Below are 21,442 nucleotides of genomic sequence, written 5' to 3' on the forward strand. Positions count from 1 at the left end.
CAGCAGTTCTACCCAGTCACAAAACGAGAGCATGGTGCCTTGTGGATTATTTGAAATTCTGTGCAGATTCCCCAGTTTGACAGAAAGATTTCCGAGCTTGACAAGATACACCTATATCGACCCAAACGCTCTGAAAATAATATTCAAGATGAGAACAGTAGTCCAAAGAATACAAATAATATGAATCTACTGAACCTGTTCAACTATTTGTAAGATTTTATTCCAAATGATAAATTTACACAACAGTCAGTACTTGATATGAAAAAGAATTTCAATAAGCTACTTGGTAAATATACCTAATGAACCAAGTGCAAGCGATATACAAACAAGTCCATTTGAAGGGACAGTTAAAATCTTTAAAAGATCTCTCAGCTGGAATGTATCAATAGTGAATGAATGTTTGGCATCTGATAGGATGCCCCATCTCCAACTAGAGAAAATGCTAAGAATAATTTCTTTCATCGATTGAATTTGTCTCCCTAATTCTAACCATTGTTTTGTTCAGTACACGTCGTTGTTTCCTCAACCTATATAAATATTTCCACAAACGCCAATAATATATATTAAATAAGATTCACGGCCTAAATAAGATCGCCTCGATATGGCTAACCCTCATTGGCTTGGTGCACCTTCTCAAAGTAATGTTACCTCAAGTAACAGCACGAAGCTGGATACTCCAATAAACAAGATGAGTTCTCGTCCTCGAATCCAGTAAGATTAAAAGATCACAAGAAAGATATATTTAAATGATCAATTGGGGAGAGGAAAAATTATGTTCTAATTTTTTTTTTTACTAATTCATGTGTTTGAAAGATAAAAGATAACTTTAATGGAACATTCGAATATCTATGCATCTTATATAGAGATTAAGTGTTTGCCCCAGGACAGGGGCCTCATTGATTTCTGAGAACTTCGACTGAAGCAAAATGAAGCAAAAGTCTAATCAGAAGTAGCAAAATAGAAACAAAAAAAGAAAAAGTTGTTTCAGAAATATTGTTAGATATGGACCAGACAACGCCGGGTAACCTTGTCGATTATTATTATTATTAGAAAAATAAACCAATTAGATTTTGGAAAATGTGTATTTACAGCTTGGACTGTTTATTCAGGAATTGAAAAAAAAAAAATCGATAAACAAATTCGATTTAGGAATTTAAAAATATATTTGGAATTTGGTTAGTTAAATAAACAATATTTTATCTTACGTGAACGACACATGATTTAGTTTGCTTTGCTGGCGTAATAGTTAGCAGATATGAAACTAAGGAATTGCTGCCTCCACCCTGAATTGAACATTGAAAGATAGCATATAAGTTTTAAATAGTATTGTAAACTGAACTGAACATTAAAAGAGAGTACACTTGTACAATTAATAGAAGTAATAGTATAGTTTCGACTTCAGACAAGCAGACACGAAATCTCCATTAGCAATAGATGTGTCAGTATAGTTAAATATAATGACTGGCGTTATTTAACTAGGTTTTTTTATTTTTTTTTATTAATATGCAAACTTGAAATAAAACTTACAGACACAAGATCTTCATTATATTATGTATGTTTTAAAATAATTTCTTTCATCGATTGAATTTGTCTCCCTAATTTTAACCATTTCTTTTTTTTCTTTCCTGATTTTTTTACAGACACCAAAGCTCACGAATCACGTCTTATTACAAAATTTGAATTTGTCAGAGAATTGTCTTTCGACTCTGACCGAATTATCACAGTGCTGGTTGCCGCTTCTAAGTGTCCTTAACGTTGGACAAAACAGGTAAAATAATGTATGGCCTGCAGAAAAAAAAACAAACAAAAAAAAAAAAACAAAAGAATATTCTGTTTTTTTTTCTCTCAAGACATTTTGAAAATGGTTTTGCTTCATGAAATATTTTAATCTGTTCCATGAGACATTTTAAAAGGTCTTACTTCATGAGACATTTAAATTTTTTTTCATGAGACTTTTAATTTTGCTTCAAGAGACATTTTAAAAGGTTTTTGCCGCATGAGACAGGCCCTAGGATACACTAATTTCAGGTTACAATGTGGAATACGATTTTTTCTGGCCCCTGGTTACGGTATTTGTTCCGCCTTACGGTGTTATTTATAATGTTATTTGATTATATAACATGACACATGAGAAATTTAAACCATGAGAAAAAGAAAGTTTTTTTCCATGTGACATTTTAATTTTGCTTTTTATTAGGCATTTTAATTTACTTCATGAGATACAGTAGAACCCCGGGATACAGCATTAAAAATTAGTAACAAAATACAGTACAGTATATAATACACAAGTATATAATAAAATAACATTATAAATAAAACCGTAAGGCGGGGCAAATACCGTAACCAGTGTCCAGAAAAACATAGTATTCCATATCGTAACCTGAAAAAAAAAAAAAACGTATCCTAGGGATATCGTATCCCGGGGTTCAACTGTATTTTAAAAAGTTTTGCCTCATGAGACATTCTATTTTTGGTTCTTAAGATATGTTAATTTGCCTCATCAGTCATTTAAAAAGTTTTGCTTCATGAGACATTCTATTTTTGTTTCATGAAACCTTTTAATCAGCCCTGCGAGATGTTTTAATTTTTTTTCCGAACAATTTAAATTTACTGACTTCGAAAACAAAATAGTTATGTAACTATCTTGTGTTGAACTTATGTAGAAAATTGAACCCCTTATTAAAAATTGAGCAGTAATGTTTTTAAAAGGTTTCGTTATAATCTAAATATTAGGTACAATATGATATTCAATATAAAATTGGCTCTGTAATAAAAAATACGAAATCTGCATGAATTTAAATATATTTTAGCGTATTTTATGACTTGGAAAGGCCGGGAACCCTTCAACTAGTAAATTAATAAAGAAATTAATTCAGGGAATCGAAACGCTTGTTGAAAGTTATATTAGAGATGTTTAATAATGGGGATTACATCTGAGCCAAGACCGTTTGCTGTTGACTTATTTCTAAACTGAATCGATTAATATCCCAGTTTGTCACTATCACTAACCCCTTAGAAAAAATTATTAATCCCTATATCCCCCTTCAGCTATGAATTTAGACTAGACTCTCAAACGCAACTAGTTCAGGTGAAGGAAAAGTCTGAAATACGAGGCACGTTTAATAATGCTCCCATATCCATTTCCAGCTATCTGATGCAACTGGAATTTTGCATGGTGCAATGATTTATATCTCTATGAGTTATATGGCAAATTACAGCTCTTAATTAATTGTGGTTTCTGATGTACAGGTGTTTGAACTGGGTCAGGTGTGAAATGGAGCCTGTTGAGTGTCATGCAGTGGTCAGGTTTTGTATTTGAAAAAATGCACACCAGAGGAGACTTTTAATGAAATGAAAGAAACGTATAGTAACGATGCCCCATCATATGGCCTTGTAAAATGCTGACATTGTGAATTCAAACGAGGCCAGAAATATGTGGAAACATCTCTCAACCATTATCATCTCCTCTCACTTCTGCCATTGATGAGGAATCTGTCCACGTCCACCGGCGGTGGTGATCTGTCAGTCAAGTTGTGGCTGCCATTTTGAAACGCATGACTATCTATACTCCTATAAATCTGTTTTTTTTTTGTGTGTGTATTGATATTCTTATTAAAAACCTTTTTTTCTATTTATTTGAAAAGAAAATACAATTTTCTTATATATGGGTCGTAGAATTGTATTCACTAGCAAAAGATGTAGCTAACTTGCATATTCTTTTAAACATTCATTTTAATTAATTCCCTATTATTTTTTTTTCGGGTTTCTTATGGGATGATCATCTTCAGTTAACTATTACGTGTAATTATATTCATGCAGATATTCTACATGATTTATACTTGCGTAATATTTGCGTAAAAAGTCTATAGTAAACACAAACCTCTTTCTATATATATATTTATGTATGTATATATATATTTGTTTAAAAAAATTTGCCCACCAAACTCCTCTGTCAGTTTTTGATCTACAGACATGAAAGTTAATATACAGGATATGCGAAACTTTATATTTGGGTTTTAGCCGGGGAAAATCGATGCTAAATGTGAAAATTAAAGAAATGGAATTTGCCAGTTAAAGGTCGAAGGGCGGCATTACGAATATGCATGCATACCTTAATAGCTATTGGTTCATGTTTTAATTTTTAGCCTTGCAGTAAACATGTCTTCATAGTTCAGGTATTAACGTCAAAGGAAAAAGTAAATCGCAAGCTAAAAGTTTTAGTTTCGATTTTTTGTGGTGCACAAGTCATTTTAAGAAGTTTTTAAATCATTACTATATATTGGATCTAATATAATATAATAATAAATACGAAATCTACATTAATCAAAATATCATATTTAAGCATATTTCATGACCGGGCAATGCCGGGCGGCCTGCTAGTTTATCAAATAGCCAAAGAGGTGAAGATTAGAGCACAGTCTGTGGAAAGTGTCATTCATGAGCATTTGCATCTGCATAAGGTTTATGTTTACAGCACATGTTCCCATCAGATCACCAAAGTTAAGCAACGATAAGGCTTGCCAGTACCAGATGGGTGACCATTTGGGACTTCCAGGTGCTGTATGTACTCTCTGCTTATCTCTGCATTGTTTCCAGTCGTCCTGGACTTCTCCTTGCCACTGGACTTGATCAGTACCGATTCAGGAGAGGTGTGGTTAGGAATTGTGCAACCTTTGCCACACAATTACATGTGCAGCTGCCTTTACAAGGGGTATCCTTTGTCTTCTGAGACTGAACGGAGACATCGAAGGTGCTTTGGAGCGTTCTATAAAAACAATCGCCAGAGTTGCATCAAACGAGAGAGAAATGCATAACTCTGGCTTGTTCCTATGTAGAGAAAACTAATACCTTTGCCAGGTTTCGTTGCTGCTATGAGAAGTGGGTTAGGGGCATTATTTATTAAACAACTCTTGTAACACCACATTTTCTTTGCTTATCCCAGTTTTGTTTTTTAGTCGTCATGGAGTTCTTGCCAGTAAACTCAAGCAATGCTGATCCAGGAGACATGCAGTTAGTGATTGCGCAATCTTTGCTTCCCTATAGATTCTCTGTGCAAGCCCATTTACCAGGATATTCATTGTCTTTTGAGATTGCAAAGAGAGAAAGGCATGAAAACATAAAAGTTGAGTCCATGATGATAATGATGATGATACTATATGATGATGGTGATATATGAATCCAAAGATTCTATTACTGGAATTGGTTTCCCTGATTTTTTTTTTTTCGTCAAAATTCTTTTTAGAAAGACACCAGGTACTTATGAGAGGGACCACATGAAGGTTGTCAACATCCTAAGTGAAAGTGACTTTTTTTGTGGAATGAACTGGATTCAAACTTGGGACACTCAGATCGACAGTAAAAGCAGATATGGAGATCAAGTATGGTCCTCGCATTTTTGGTGTCCGTCGCTGGAACTGTGAATGGCTGGATCATGCTATCAACTCTGCTGCTGATCGACTGGGGTGGATTGCTTTGACGCAAGATGCAGTTAACACCATTGGGGTGGGCTCAACCCATTCCACGTGAATGTCGCTACAGGTACAGATACAGGTTAACCACTGAACTTCCGTCACCTCCCAGTTTAGTCCATGAAACATATTTGGTTTGTTTTTACAATTTTAATTTCCTTTTTTTTTTCTTTTTTTTTTTTTTTACAGCATATTTGCATTTCTGCCATAATAAAAAAAAAAGAAGAAAACGGTGCTTATCCACTTTATAATCTAATCTTTAGCAACTTCGTATTGACATCTTCCAGCAGCTAACCTAAAAAACCGTAAGATGCAGAAACAAAAACTGCGAGATAATTAATTAAAAACTCTGTAGTCCCCCTTCCTCAATGTTAAGAATTGCTTTCTATTTAGGGGGAAGGGTGTAATTTCATGTAGACATAATGCGTTGAAAGTCATTTTCAGTTAAAAATTTTTGTTTTGATTCAATGAATTTCATATTTTCATTGAAACTTCTGACAACTGATTGGATAACTGCTTCAGCATCTTTTGGCTGTTTATGTAAATGGGCGAAAAATACAAATGCAAAATTTCCAGAGATTGGGTCATAAACTGGATAACTCTATTTATAAAAAAATATGCTGTTTATTCTGTCCAAAGAAACTAAGGTTGAACCCGCTTCCATGACTGCAAAATACAAAGTCATGTAGAATCTTCAGCTGGGATGAGAGTCGGATGTCCCCAGCCCCAAAGCTGCTAGAGTTAAGGCCATTTTTGAGATATTTTGGTCACTGTTGGCTGAGGTAAATGGTTCTGTGCAGTTCTAGGAGATCCCTCTGGCCAGGCTTTTTCTTTCTCATCTTTCGAGAAGAGGTTAGATTATCACTAATCACTTAAACCGCTTCTATCAAAGAATGCCGATGGGGCTTGCCAGGCATATTTTTGTAGGCCAGAGTACTCTTTTCCTAGGCACGTGCTGTGTGTGTGTGTGTGTGTGTGTGTGTGTGTGAGAGAGAGAGAGAGAGAGAGAGAGAGAGAGAGAGAGAGAGAGAGAGATAAATACAAAGGCGTTTTCCCTTGGTCCAAAAATCACTAGAGTCTAGGGCTATTGTTGAGGTGGCTTGTTCACTGTTTGCTAAAATATATGATTATATGCAGTTCTAGTCTTGCCTTCTCACTGTTCAAAAAGTGGTTAGTTTATCACAAATCACATGAGACGACCTGACCGAGGAATACCAATGGGGTTACCCAGACAGTTTTTGCAGGCCAACGTGCTCTTCTTCTAGGGCACTAACTTTACAAATCATACTTTCCCAACCCCTGTATCACATCGTCATGCCCTGAGAGGGACATAAACGTTAATGTTTTCCCTCAACCCTCAAAGGCAACAGAGTCTAGGCCATTGCTCAGGTGGCTTGTTCTCTGTTGGTTGAGGTATGCTCCATCCTCCCAGGCTTTGCCACCTCTGGAATAGTGCATCTACCACTAGTCTCTCCCTCTTGGATAGAGTCCAAAAAAGGATCTCCAATCTAATAGGTCCCACTTTGTCAACTAGGCTCTAACCCCTGTCCCATCGCCGGAATGTTTCATCCCTGTGTCTGTTTTACAAGTATTTTAATAAAATGTGCTCTGATGAACTCACTGCACTTGTCCCCCCTCGACGTACATATCCCTGACAAACCCGCTTAACAGCAAAATCATACCCCTTCACTGTTGAGGTTCCTAAATGCCAGCAAGCTTTCTACTCTAATAGCTTCTTTTCTAGAACAGCTAGACTTTGGAATTCCCTTCCTGCTTCCCAAATTGTACTGATATGCAGAAGTTCAAATGCAACGTAAACCAGGATTTTAATCTTTTGTTGTAATGGTCCAATTAGCAGCCCCTTACGTCCAAGTAGCAATATGCCTTGTTTGGGGTGAGGTGGGAAAAAAAAAGAAAAGTATCGTACCTAACTTTACATATTAAGCAATTCCAACTATTAGTGAGCACTCTAAATAGTCACATGTCAACTTTTTTATACTAGCAAGACCTGTGGAAATTCCACAGGGGCATCTTTAATATATAATATATTGCTGCTGGGATTTTGTGGATGCCAATGGAGACCTTGCAATATTATTATAATGTTAAAACTATAAAAGTATTTATCTAAGTAATCTGGTAAATGTAGTTTCAGAATATATCTGGTATTATGGTTGATCTCCAATATCCTTATAGGAGTCTGTGACATATTTCCTTTGTATGGACGCCCGGTGTGAACAGAAACCCTGCAATATTATTATACCATCTTTAGACAGAACAGATATTACCCTTTGATCCTAGCCAGAACACCAAGAAGATATATTTTAGTCTCACATACGGCCCAAAAGCGACATCATTTCTTATTTTTTATTTTTATTTTTTTTACATTGCCACTTTGGTGATTGGCAGATTCTGTTTATTAAAAAGGGGCTAGAAGGCGATAACACATTACGGACATTAAATTAACACCTCTATATACTAATTTAATGTTTGTAGTATGCTGTCACCTTCTATCTTTCTTTTTAATAAATAGGATCTCCCGATCCAATAATTTATAATCTAGAAACCGTAGCACATATACGTACGTTAAAGTACTATGGTTATAATATATAGATGTTTCTTTTTTTTCTAGACTCTCGTCAGTTTCAGAAATGCAATTTGTCAACTCTCTGAAAATTATTGATGTCAGTAACAACCAACTCCTAGGTAAGTAATACTCGAAATGTAGGAAATTTGTGTTCTGGAATCTTCTAGATGAGGATTCATAATTTGTATGATTGCGCATAAGCGAGTAGCGCCACGAATAAAAGTGCTAAGGTAATCAGCTCTAAATAATAGTCTTCTAGATAGAATACTTCCTGTTCTAGTAGTGTCTTTCCATAAAAAAACACTAGAATATACAGTATAATAATGCTGACACACTGGTTCCTGTTAAACCACCGAAGTTAAGCACCTCTGAGCCTTGTCAATATCAGATGGGTGACCATTTGGGAATAGCAGGTGCTATATGTAGGAGGACTTCAACACTTTCTTGCAAGAACTGCAAAAACCTAATGTCATCTCCCCTGACCATGCGATTGATGACTACTAGTGAATTGAATAGCCCTTGACACTTCCTCCTTTGGAAGAAGTCTGTTCAACTCAGCTTGGGTAAATGCCATTGGCATATATTGTGTCTTCCCAGTAACTGCAGGCTTGTGGAATGCCTTTCCTGCTGACTGTTTTCCTCCTATTGTTGTGTTATTCATAAGACCAACCGGATCGCTAGTCGGGGGTTGTTTGAATCTGTACAATTATGTGTGCCTCCACAATCATACGTAAACACAAAAAAGTTTCTTGTATTTTTAAATAACAAGTAACAGGAATGAAGGATTAAAAACAATGTTTATTTTCCAGTGACAACACTGACAGCAGGGAGGGGTCATGGGATGGCGGTGTGTGTGCAAAATGGTAGAGATATAATGTGTCTGCTTTTCTGCCGTGGTCGTTGCTTCTCCTGTTATTGTCTTGTTGTCTTTCTTTTATTAGGATGGATGACGAAAACATTCCTCCATGCCTTTTTGTTTATTGTCTGAAATGTTGGTCAGTCCCATTGATACTTATCCCCGGAAATTCTACATCCCCCCATTTTGAACTTCTTTGACATCATTTCCGGCGCACCCTGATCTATGATCACTATCTTTACCGACCCTCCTGGGACTGGCCTCTATTGACATCATCCTCACAAGCCCAAATAGCCGACTGTCCTCTCCAGAACCATCTCTGCCACCTGCAACTCCACCTCCCTTTGTAACATTATCTATATCTATATATTTTTTCTTTTCAAAACTAAGGCTAAATAATTAGGCGATAATCATCTTTTATTCTCTTTAGTTCTTTACATTAAGTGGTTTCATGTCTTGCAGAATGTATATATGTGCTGGTCTTGTTATTCTTTTCATCTTCGCTGCATTTCATGTATGGCTGTGATCGTCTCGTCTGTTTAACTAAAGAGAATAAAACTTCTCATGCATGTAAAAACACAAGGAAGACGTTCACTGAGTTTCTTCAAGGTTTTATTGAAGAGAATGAATTTAGGAGAGAGAGAGAGAGAGAGAGAGAGAGAGAGAGAGAGAGGGAGAGAGACCAACGTTATCCTCTAGTTATTTACTTCTTAATTTCTTTACTTAAGAAATGGGAGATGCAGATCTTAAATTGTTCTACATTATTATGTGTACTATCTGCACGGCTTCCAGAGTGAAACTGATTGGAAAACTTTTGTTTTTCTTGCTTGAAAACGTGACGTAATGTCCTCATAGCGTTCAACTATTTTGTTTATGATTTCCCTTCAAAGCAATACTCCTTGATTCGAATACACTTTCTCCTATTATTCTCTACCATATTTCTAGGATGTTCCCAGATGATCCCCTATCACTTCTGTAACAGAGCGCAAATGCCCATATGCAAATGCACCCAAAATGGCGTCTTCGGTAATGAGGTCAAATAGAAGTTGCGGAGTTAAGATTAACGACGATGTAAGCAATGGCTACTCAATTGTTAACATTTTCTGTGGGGCAGTTTTTAATGAGGTGAAAAGCTCCCCCATTTATTAGGGAGTGTTGTCCAAATGAAAGCAATCGTCTGATATGACGGTAAAAAGCCAACATTAATCAAACGTTTACATCACTTTCTGGAGACCACCCGGCCAATTTGAATCCAGTTTCGCTTTTTTTATACCGAATAGCGAAAGAAACATGCGGTGATCTAAAAATCTGGAAAAAATAGCATTTAAAAGTTGGGCAAATTAAATACACACGCGACCACCATTGTTAAGTCGTACATATTGTCATTTAGACAGCATATAAAATGTTTTAAGAACGAGTGAGCCGGCTGAGCGCTCCCCTGAAAAAACTTTTTACGAACATACAGAAAAAGTGCACACACACACACACACACACACACACACACACACACACACACACACACACACACACACGCACACATTTTCGCGTTTTTATTTATACTAGTGGGGATACCCGGCGTTGCATGGGTGTTTCCAGGTGCGTGTGCTCTTAAATCAAAAAGAAACACGGGGCGGGAGGTAAAAAGGTTTTGGTAATTAGGTAAAATCGAACACAAAGCCCTGAGGCGAAGTTGGAAAATAAAATGTGAAAAACACATTACACGTTAACTGCTCGGCCAGCAAGAATGAGTTACTGAAAGAAGTTTGAATTTATTTAATTAAGAAGAGAATTGACAGGTGCCCGCACTAAATGACGTCTAGTGGAAGTCGTAAAGTTAACATTTTGTGCAAGCATTACGATGACGACCTAAGCAATAGCTATTTAGCAGTGAACATTTTCTGCGGGACAGTTTTTAATGAGGTCAATAACCCGGTTTGTTTGTTTTTACCTAAAACAGCTCCCCCATTTATTAGAGGAGTGGCTCGTCTTGAAATGAAAGCCATCATCTGATATGACGATGTTAAGCCGACATTGACCAAACGTTACACTGCTTTCTAGAGACCACCGGCCCTGGGCCAGGATTCGAATCAAGTTTCGCTTTTTTTTATACAGAAAAATGAAAGCAAACACGTGGCGATCCCAAAATGTCGAATATTTAACGTTTCAAAGTCGGACCAATTAAATAGACAGGCGCCCCCCGTTGTTAAGTCGGAGATATTATTAAGACAGCATATAAAAAGTTTTAAAAATAAACGACGGCCTCGAGAAGTCGCTGAAAAAAGCCTTTTGCAGACATACACAAAAAACGAACATACATACATACACACATTTGCGCTTTTATATATATAGATAGACTAGCAGCAGTTCCCGGCGTTGCCCGAGTGCTTATAGGTGTGTGTTGAGAAAAAAAAGTTGTAGTAAGCAGGTAGACTCGAACCTGAACTGTTGACGGAAAGGTGAAAAAGAAACTATGAAAAAACCTGATATCTTACTGCTCGGCCATTAAAAAGTTAAGTGACATGTGCGTAAATTTTATGAGGTCAAACATCACGCCATAGGGGAAATGAAATCCTGCACTTAACTTTGGCTGCAAGGCCGTTTTTTTTTCCCCAAGATGTTGGGGGAAAACCAGCTACCATACATAGGGGGTTGTTCAAATGAATAGCAATTGTCTGATATGAGTTTTTTTTTCACACAGTGAAATTGCTTTCTGGACGTCTCCAGCACGAAGCCAGAAAGCTGGCGTCTCTGTCATTAGTTTTACTTTTTTAATACGAAAACTACGAACAAACAGGTGTAAATGCAGAATAGTGGGAAGTTTTAGCGTGTAAAAGTCGCTCAAATAAAATATATTTACAACTTCCTTTCGTAAATCGTAGGTATTATAATCTAGACAGCATATAAAAAGTTCTAAGAATGAGTGACCATTATGAGCGTTCCCTCCAAGTCTTTGGCGGACATACGAAAGAAATGCACATACACAAACACACATATTTTCGCTTTTATAAAATAGACTAGCGGGGATGCCCGGCATTGCTTGGGTGAAAAGAAAAAAATACTTTTGGGAGGGAGGTAGGCCTGGACCCAAGGCCTTGAGGTGAAGAGTCTGATGACTTGCCATGACGATACAAGGGCAGGGAATTGAGTACAGCTGAAAATAAACCCTTAAAAAAGCAGGTGTTTAAATGAACGTCAACGTTTTCTAGGTCAAACATCACGCCATAGTAGTAGTAGCAGTAGTAGAGAAAAATGAAATCACAGCGCGAATTTTGTAACATGAAAGTCGCTGAAATAAAAGATATAGATGACGTCGTTTCGTGAATCAGACATATTATAATCTAGGGAGTATATAAAAATTTCTAAGAAAGAGTGAACCTCATGAGCGACCCTCCCCTCCCCAAAAAAGCCTTTGACGGACATACGAAAAAAATGCACACACACACACACACACACACACACACACACACACACACACACACACACACACACACACACACATTTTCTCTTTTATATTATAGATATATATATATTTTTCACTGTCTTGTTTTTAGCATGACTGAGTTACTTCCTTTGTTATTATGTCACATGTTCTCAAAACAATATGACGAGAGTTTTCTATGATGAAGATACAAACTCGTGTTTTTTTTTTTAAATAATGCGGTAATATTTAAGTAGATATTGTTTTTAGTTAAAATTGACACAAAAAGTCGAGTTTTTTCCTTTTCCGAATTCGTTATTATGGTGTAATTGCAGCTAAAACTTTTAGGTCTGTTTACACTTAGTTAAAAACTAAAAGAAGGAAGTGGCTATTGAAAATTACCTTTTTTGCAGAATAGACAACAAGACGAAAAAATGGCTAAAAAATAAGTATATAATAAATAGATGTTATCAAAGGCAAGATAAGTTACTCTTCTACCTACCTGGATAAGATTTTTATGTTTTAACTTATTTTAAAAAGTTTATTTAATTTGAAACACAAGTAGTGTCAAATGCTAAGTCAGAACAAGAAAAAAGCGGCTGACATGATGCGGTCATCTAGGGATTCTCGATAATCGTTCAAAAGTCGAAAATTAAACAAATGTGCTGGTAGAAACCCAGCCACTAAAGATTTTTAGATGTAATGCATAGTAATTATATATTTTGATTCTAATCTCTGTAAGGTGACACAAAACTAGTGGAAAAACTATTCTATTGTTGGAAATGCAGGGTGGAACGATAACATTCTCGCGCAAAAGAAAACAACCTACAGCTTTATTTTAAAACTATTATTGAAAAAAAGAAATTCAGGTAACTTGGTTATGTAGTAGAGCTGACATCTATTCAATGTAGACGCCTTCAGCCTCAATCACCTCTTCAATACGGATCTGGAACTGGTAACATGCCTTTTCCACAAGTGCTGATGGGAGCTCAGTAAATACTCAGCAGATGGTGGCGATTAGGTTGGCTTTGGTGTGGTAGGAGGTCATGTTGGTGATGTTCTTGACATATGACCAAAGGAAATAGTCCAACGGGTTTAGGTTGGCGGAGGAGGTTGGCCAGTGAGATAAAAGTACAAAGTCGTGGCACTCCTTCTGAAGCTAAGCCTGGGTCTCTTTGGACTTATGGACTGGCACTGAGCCCTGTTGCCACACCCAATGTCTGCCAGCGGCCACCTGATTGCACCATGAAATCACCACACTCTTTAGTATATCCAGGTACCTTTTAGTGTTGACTTTGAAGCCGACTTTGAAAATGTGAAGTGGCTTGATGTTGCCCTCACTTGAAACCAAACCAAAGACCATAACCATGGCTGGGAACTTCATTGAGCTGTGCCCTCAACCATTGAAGCGTCCAGATTTTCATTTTGAGGGTACTGGCAATGATCTTGTTATCAAAACTTGAATCGATAGAGAGCATGTACAGCAGTGTATCCCCAATCTCGCTTATTTAACATTGTGTCAATTTCAGACATGATAGAAGCTCCTAGGGCTCATGGGATTTGTACATAACTGGCCAACTAGTAGATGGTCTGCAACAAAAAAAAAAAAAAAAGGAAATGGAATCATGTCATCTTTTCTCAGGAGACAATTTTATTGGTCGACCCTATATAGTAATTATATATTTTGATTTTAATCTCTGTAAGGTGATATACGAGGGACGTGCAATAAGTAATGCCCCTGACCCACTTCCCATAGCAGTAGAACAACGAAACTTGGCACAGTTATTAGTCTTTCCCTACATAGGGCCCACCCAGAGTTATGCATTTCTCCCATCGTTTGATGCAGCTCTGGAGACCGTTTTTGTAGAACACCTCAGGTTGGTCCTCCAACCACGACGTGACTTCAGAAATCAAGGCTGCATCATCTGGGAAACGCTTTCCTTTCAAAAACAACTTCATGGCTGGGAAGAGGTGGTTAAAGTCAGAGGGTGCGAGGTCAGAAGAGTAGGGAGGATGGGGTAGGATTTCATAACCACACGCCCGTGCTTCTGATTTGGCGACATGCGAGTTGTGGACTGAAGCGTTGTCCTGCAGGAGGAGGGTACCTTTGCTGATCTTGCCCCGCCTCTTGATTTTGATAGCTTCCCTTAATTTCCTCAAAAGTGAAGCATGATAGGCTCCTGTAATTGTGGTACCCTTTGACAAGAAATCTGTCATCACTACTCCATCCTGGTCCCAGAAAACTGTGAGCATGATCTTGCCAGTGGAGGGCTGCATCCTTGCCTTCTTTGGCACATCTCCAAATTCATCCTCGAGCACTTGATGCGTTCTCACTTCTTTCCTTTCAAAAACAACTTCATGGCTGGGAAGAGGTGGTTAAAGTCAGAGGGTGCGAGGTCAGAAGAGTAGGGAGGATGGGGTAGGATTTCATAACCACACGCCCGTGCTTCTGATTTGGCGACATGCGAGTTGTGGACTGAAGCGTTGTCCTGCAGGAGGAGGGTACCTTTGCTGATCTTGCCCCGCCTCTTGATTTTGATAGCTTCCCTTAATTTCCTCAAAAGTGAAGCATGATAGGTTCCTGTAATTGTGGTACCCTTTGACAAGAAATCTGTCATCACTACTCCATCCTGGTCCCAGAAAACTGTGAGCATGATCTTGCCAGTGGAGGGCTGCATCCTTGCCTTCTTTGGCACATCTCCAAATTCATCCTCGAGCATTTGATGCATTCTCACTTCTGGAATGGTGTAAGCAATCTTGGAATCCATCTGGCAGACACCTTATGCATATGCAAATGGTCATGAATGATAGTTTCCACAGACCCTGTACTAATCTTGATATCTTGGGCTATTTGTCGGATAGTAATGCGCCGATCTTCCAAAATGGCAGCCTCAACTTGACGGACAGATGCCTCATCAATGGCAGAAGGGGGGCAACCAGGTTTGGGAGCTGTTTCCACAGACTTCCGGCCATGTTTGAATTCACGATGCCAGCGTTTTACGAAGTCATATGATGGGGCATTATCACCATAAGTTTCTTTCATTTCATCAAATGTCTCCTGTGGTGTGCGTCTTTTCAAATACAAAAACCGGATCACTGCTCGACATTCAACAGGCTCCATTTCACTCCTGATTCAGTTCAAACATCTGTAAACAGAAACCACAATTCGTTCAGAGCTGCAATTTGCCACATAACCCGTAGAGATATTAAGCATTGCACATGCAAAATTTCAGCTAGATCAGACAACTGGAAGTGGGTCAGGGGCATCACTTATTGCACGCCCCTCGTACAAATGATGCAAAACTATTCTGTTGTTGGAATTAATTTTACTCATGCTGAGATATGATTCTACTTTACTCATATTAAAAAAAGTTTACTACATTGCATCACTCTATTTGCTTCTTGTTCTCTTTTTCTACTTCAAGAATTTGCTGAACTTTCGAATGCATTCTCAAACTGTACTCAACTGGAACGACTTCTACTACACGGGAACCCTTTTTCTTCTGAACCGGAAATCAGGTGTGTTATTGCTATTTCTAATTACCGTATATTTCGACGTATAAGACGATCCTTAAAGTTTAAAAAAAATCATCTTTAAAAAACAATATTTCATAAGATACCAGGTGTTACAATCTCTAGCATAGGTTATACAAACATGGTTTCGTGATTTAGTAATCGTCTTATACAACCGATATATGATAAATTTATGAAAATTTGCTCCAATTTTGTACCTCGTCTAATCTGACGGTCGCCATATATGCCGAAATATACGATAGTAAATCCTTTATATTCTTCTTCTTATTGAACATAGCTGTTCTTCCTACAGTTTACCCTGGTACTACTACATTTGGCTGTCTGAAGATACTGGCTAAATCACATAAAATGTACCATGTTTTTCCCCCTTTCCCTTTTGCAAAATCATCTTGTTCTACAAAGTTAAAAACAAAACCTGAAACAGGTACATACAAATCTGTTGCCAAGGCCACTGGAAAAGTGGTGGAATCCTTCTATCGATCCAGTAGATATCTCACTGCTGATGTAATTCTCTATCTATATAAGAGCCAGGTACGTCCAAGGATGGAGTACTGTTGCCACATCTGGGCAGAAGCTGCTAGAAAGGACTTGTCATGCCTTGATAGAGTTCAAAATAGACTTCGTAGTCTCGTGGAAGATATCCTTTTCTCTTCCCTGCAACTGCTATCTCACAGAAGAGATGTTGCGAGTTTGTCTCTGCTGTATCGTTATTTTCATGGAAAGTGTTCGACTGAGCTTCAGTCTATGGTCCCCCCTCGCCAAACTTTCAAAAGAAACACTCGTCTAGCTGAAAATATTTTCAATAATTCCCCCCACTCTTTATCTGTGCCTAAACCTAAACATAGATTCCATGAACAAAGCTTCTTTCTTAGAACTGCACGCCTGTGGAATTGTCTTCCGTTTTCCTGCTTTCCAGCTGACTACAATATAGTTGTCTTCAAGTCTAACGTAAACAAGTTCTTGATGAGCCGTCCCACTTGTTAACAAATTTACCGAATTTCCATTACTAACGATTACTATATTGTCCAATTTCTACTGTACACTCTTTAACCCTTATCCTCGAGTGGCCTCTTGGCCTTGATAAGTGGTGATGCCTATGTAACCCCCCCCCCAAAAAAAAAACACTATGAATAAATATTTTAATGCTAGTAGGACCCGTTAATCGGCGTGGCCCGGTAGAAGCCTGCCCCCCTCCCTCGCAAAAATGTAAACTACGGTTGTTGTTGGTGGACACTGCTGTCCTTGAACAATTGCAGACACTGGGGGCGTGGCTGAAATGAAATAATCAGGTTTTCACTGGTGATTAGTGTTGGTTTGGTGGAATAATATGCAGGTACTGTTTGAATTTAAAAAAGCAATTAAGGGAATGCATAAATCAGTATGAATTAATAAAAGGACGAAAACTGGTCCATTAGAATAATAATGGAAAGTAAAAACAGAAGTTTTAGAGGTTAGGGATTCTCATTGCACATGGACTGTTTAGATTGAAATCAGTTTTATGTCGTCTTTTTTAACGTGTAAAACAAAAAAATTACGATTTTTTTCACTTCACTTCTTTGAGTATTGTCATGTCAAGAACACAATTTGGAATAGACATCCCAAACTCCCCATGTTAAAGAACAGCTTTCAGAATAGACACCACCAACCTCCCAATCTTAAGAACAGTGTTCAGAATAGGCACTCCTAATATCCCGATGTAAAGAACGGCTTTCTTTTTATTGGTGGGGGATGTGGAAAAATAATTCCCCCAAATTTAACTGTGATAATCGTTGTCAGCATACTCAACCGCAAATGCTAAAGAAAAAACATATATAAATGTGAGTAGCAGTGTCGGTAGGAGAGAAGTAGATTTGTTTATCGCACGTGCATACAAACCTGGTAAATAGTGAATTACAGTGCATAATACAGGTCATTATATCTCTATAAGTACTTGTCTCCGCCAAATTATAGTGAGATTTTCTTAATCAGCACAGTCGGAAACCTGTATAGTAGTCATTCTAACGATCATTGTGGAGGTGACCTAATGTTCAAATTTACCCCCCCCCAATCTTAACGTGTGCGCTATGTCGAGAATCAGTCTGAAAAAGGAATTCAAATAAAATACTTCACCGAATTCAATTCCCTATGTAATGAAATTTACCTTAAAATGTAGCTTTGGTAATCGGTGTAAACAATCAGTAATTATGACTAAAATCAGACCCTAACATTTAAACACGCGTGCAGGTCTGTCAATTGAGATATGGGAGAAAAAAAGGAAACTATCTAAACAGTTTGACGAAATACCAACTTAATTGTGACTACAATCAGAATAACTTAACGAAACATAGTTATTTGAAAAGATATGCGATAAAAAACTAAAAAATAAATTGCTACATATTTCTATATATTTTTTATCATATATATATATATATATATATATATATATATATATATATATATATATCAGATATAAAAGAAAATAAACATAGTTAAATATAGGAATAGTTTAACAGTTTTACGATTGGAAGAATATGTATAGCGAGATACAAACCGAGCGAGTGAGTGAGAGAGAGAGGGAGAGAGAGAGATAAATAAGTGAACGAGCGAGCAATTTACTTACAGGGCAAAAGTAGGTATTATTGCGGCGCCATTTTTGAATAGTATATTAGCGTTCGTTTAGCATGCTAACACCGTTATTCCGGAATGTAGGAATGGTTGGAGCTCATCCAATCAGAAAGAGTGGAATTAGTCGGCGAGACTTTATCATATTTTTGTAATGGAAAAGGAAAAAATTATGTTATGCTAATGGGTTTACGATCCAGTTACAAAGGGTGCAACACCATATCTGTTCAAAGCGCAGAATACCCCGCCCCCGATGATTACTGGGAAAGGTAAGAGGATTTATTATTTAGAGGGAAAATAGGAACTACTTCCTCTAAAGATGTTTACGATGGTGATGATGTTGCTCCTAGGATGGAATGTAGGATGTTATCATAACGACCAAATGTGTCTAAAATGGCGTTCTAATGTTAAACAATATAGTGGCTAATAGTGTAGACATAATAAATTCGTATGCGTTGTTGAAAACCTACAATCAAAATAAGGAGATATAAAGAATTTGAAGCATAAATCTTTTTCCAAAATTACCGGATTCAGCATTAAATAACCCGAAAATGGGTTGATATGCCATAAAACAATACAATCAAACCAAACTCCATGAATAAATATTTAGCCAGGTCGCTGCCTCATCCCTGTATCACGTCATAGTGGGTAAGGGGAAGATAAATACAATATTTTAATTCTGTTTTTAAGTTGAAAATTAAAAAAAAACCCAAATAATAATAAATTAAATGATCAAAATCAATTTCCCCTCTTTTTTCTGAAACGTTGGTTTTATATCTTGTCCTCTTCAGTTCACTGGTGGTATTAACCTCGAGGGATTATCCCCTCATGGAGAGAGAAAAGGATACAGCTATTGTTAATCTATACTATATATAAATTTGTTTTTTGTGTATTGATATTGATATTAAAACCCCCTTTTTCTAATTATTTAAAAAGAAAACACAACGTTCTTATATATGGGCCGTGGAGTTTCATTCATCTGCATATTCTTTTAAACATTCATTTTAATTCATTCCCTATTAGTGTTTTCGTTTTTATTCATGCAGATATTCTACATGATTTATAATTGCGTAATATTTGTGTAAACAAGTTATAATAAAGACAAACCTCTTTATATATATATATATATATATATATATATATATATATATATATATATATATATATATATTTATGTATGCGTATATCTATTTGTTGAAAACATTTTGCTTATCAAACTCCTCTGTAAGTTTTTAGTCTACATACATGAAACTTAATATATAGGGTATTCGAACCCACGCAAAACTTTATATTTGGGTTTTAGTTGGGGGAAATCGATGCAAAGTGTGAAAATTAAAAAAATGTAATTTGTCAGGTGAAGATCGAACGACATCATTACGAACATGCATGCGTAACGTAATAGCCATTGGTTCTTGTTTTAATTTTTAGCATTGCAGCAAACAATGTCAAAGGTAAAAGTAAATCGTAAGCTAAACGTTTTGGTTTCGATTCTCGATGATGGCGCACGAGTCATTTTATTTTATTTTTTTTAACTTTTAAAATCATTACTATATATTAGGTCCAATATAATATAATATAATATAATATAATAATAAATGCGAAATCTGCATTAATCAAACTATCATATTTAAGCGTATTTTACGACCAGGCAATGCCAGGTGGTCTGCTAGTCTGAAATAGATGTGTGCGTTTGTATGGTGGCACGAGTTTTAAATCGTAGTTAGGTCACATTTTTTAAAACATTTTCGCAAGGTTAATTTGATGTTTCTTTGGATTTCAGGGATCATATGGTTCAAGCCTTTCCCCTTCTCCATTATTTAGAGTGGGGCTCAGAGACGTCAAATACCTATACATTAGAAGACAAACGGTCGGCCTCATCACCTAGGAACTCAGTGCTCAATGGTTTTCAGTGCATGTGTACTCATCAAGTGGCTGTATTTGAAAAACTGGAGGAAAACTTTCACCAAGAATTCAAGTAAGATTTATCTGATGAATATATTACGTCTGTTTCAACATGGATTTTGATTTTGGTCTGTTTATATTACGGCATATCAACCCTTTTAAGGAATAATGTTTTTGAATTTTTGAGATAAAGAATAATAATTCGTATTATTTGGATTATTGAAAGTACTGTTCTTATATATTATTTTTTGATAGGAATCTTTTGAGATAAGTAATTTGTATATTATTTATGGAGCCGTGGAAAGAGGCGATGAATCTCTACGGTTGCGGGTGAGCATTGTCTGAAGATAGCGGTTTCAATTCTACCGAAATCAGGCGATAGTATTACTTGCCCCACCAAAGCATCTATAATGTAAGAAAACAATGTTTTAATATAGAGAATGAAAGACTTGTATGGAAATAATCTTTCGACAAAGTAAGATATATTAAAAAAATGCTTCCATACTTGTGAACAAGATGGAGCTGTGCGTAAATATTAATCATTCGGAAACATATGTTTGAGAAAAATGTATTTCAATTGAGAACAATCCATCCGAAAAAGATAATTATAAAAAAAGGACTCTTGTCCCTAAAAAATATGTAAGAACAACAAAATACGCTATATATATATATATATATATATATATATATATATATATATATATATATATATATATATATATATATATATATTTATTTACCAGTGTGTGTGTGTGTATATATATGTATATATATATGCATATGTATATGTATATATATGTATATATATATGCATATGTATATGTATATATATATATATATGTATATATATGCATATATATGTATATGTGTATATATATATGTATATATATATGTATATGTATATATATGTATATATATGCATATATATGTATATGTGTATATATATATGTATATATGTATATGTGTATATATATATGTGTATATGTATATATATATGTATATGTGTATACATATGTATATATATGTATATATATATGTATGTATGTATATATATATGTATATATATGTATGTATATATA

The 21,442-nt window shown here is 36.3% G+C and overlaps 1 protein-coding gene across 3 annotated transcripts in view; it reads left to right on the forward strand.

Annotated features, from left to right (window-relative positions):
• The window catches only part of LOC145265494 (uncharacterized), a 185,282-nt gene that overhangs the window by 75,991 nt on the left and 87,849 nt on the right, over positions 1 to 21,442 (forward strand). For all 3 annotated transcript variants that reach the window (XM_080121374.1, XM_080121372.1, XM_080121373.1), the window contains exons 15-18: positions 1,641 to 1,768; positions 8,098 to 8,171; positions 15,752 to 15,845; positions 20,242 to 20,436. In XM_080121374.1, coding sequence (XP_079977500.1) covers positions 1,641 to 1,768; positions 8,098 to 8,171; positions 15,752 to 15,845; positions 20,242 to 20,436 — 491 coding nt within the window. The remainder of the gene's footprint in view (positions 1 to 1,640; positions 1,769 to 8,097; positions 8,172 to 15,751; positions 15,846 to 20,241; positions 20,437 to 21,442) is intronic.

Source organism: Euprymna scolopes, chromosome 40 (assembly GCF_053919585.1).
Source record: "Euprymna scolopes isolate OS-2025 chromosome 40, ASM5391958v1, whole genome shotgun sequence".
NCBI classification, from domain to species: Eukaryota; Metazoa; Mollusca; class Cephalopoda; order Sepiida; family Sepiolidae; genus Euprymna; species Euprymna scolopes.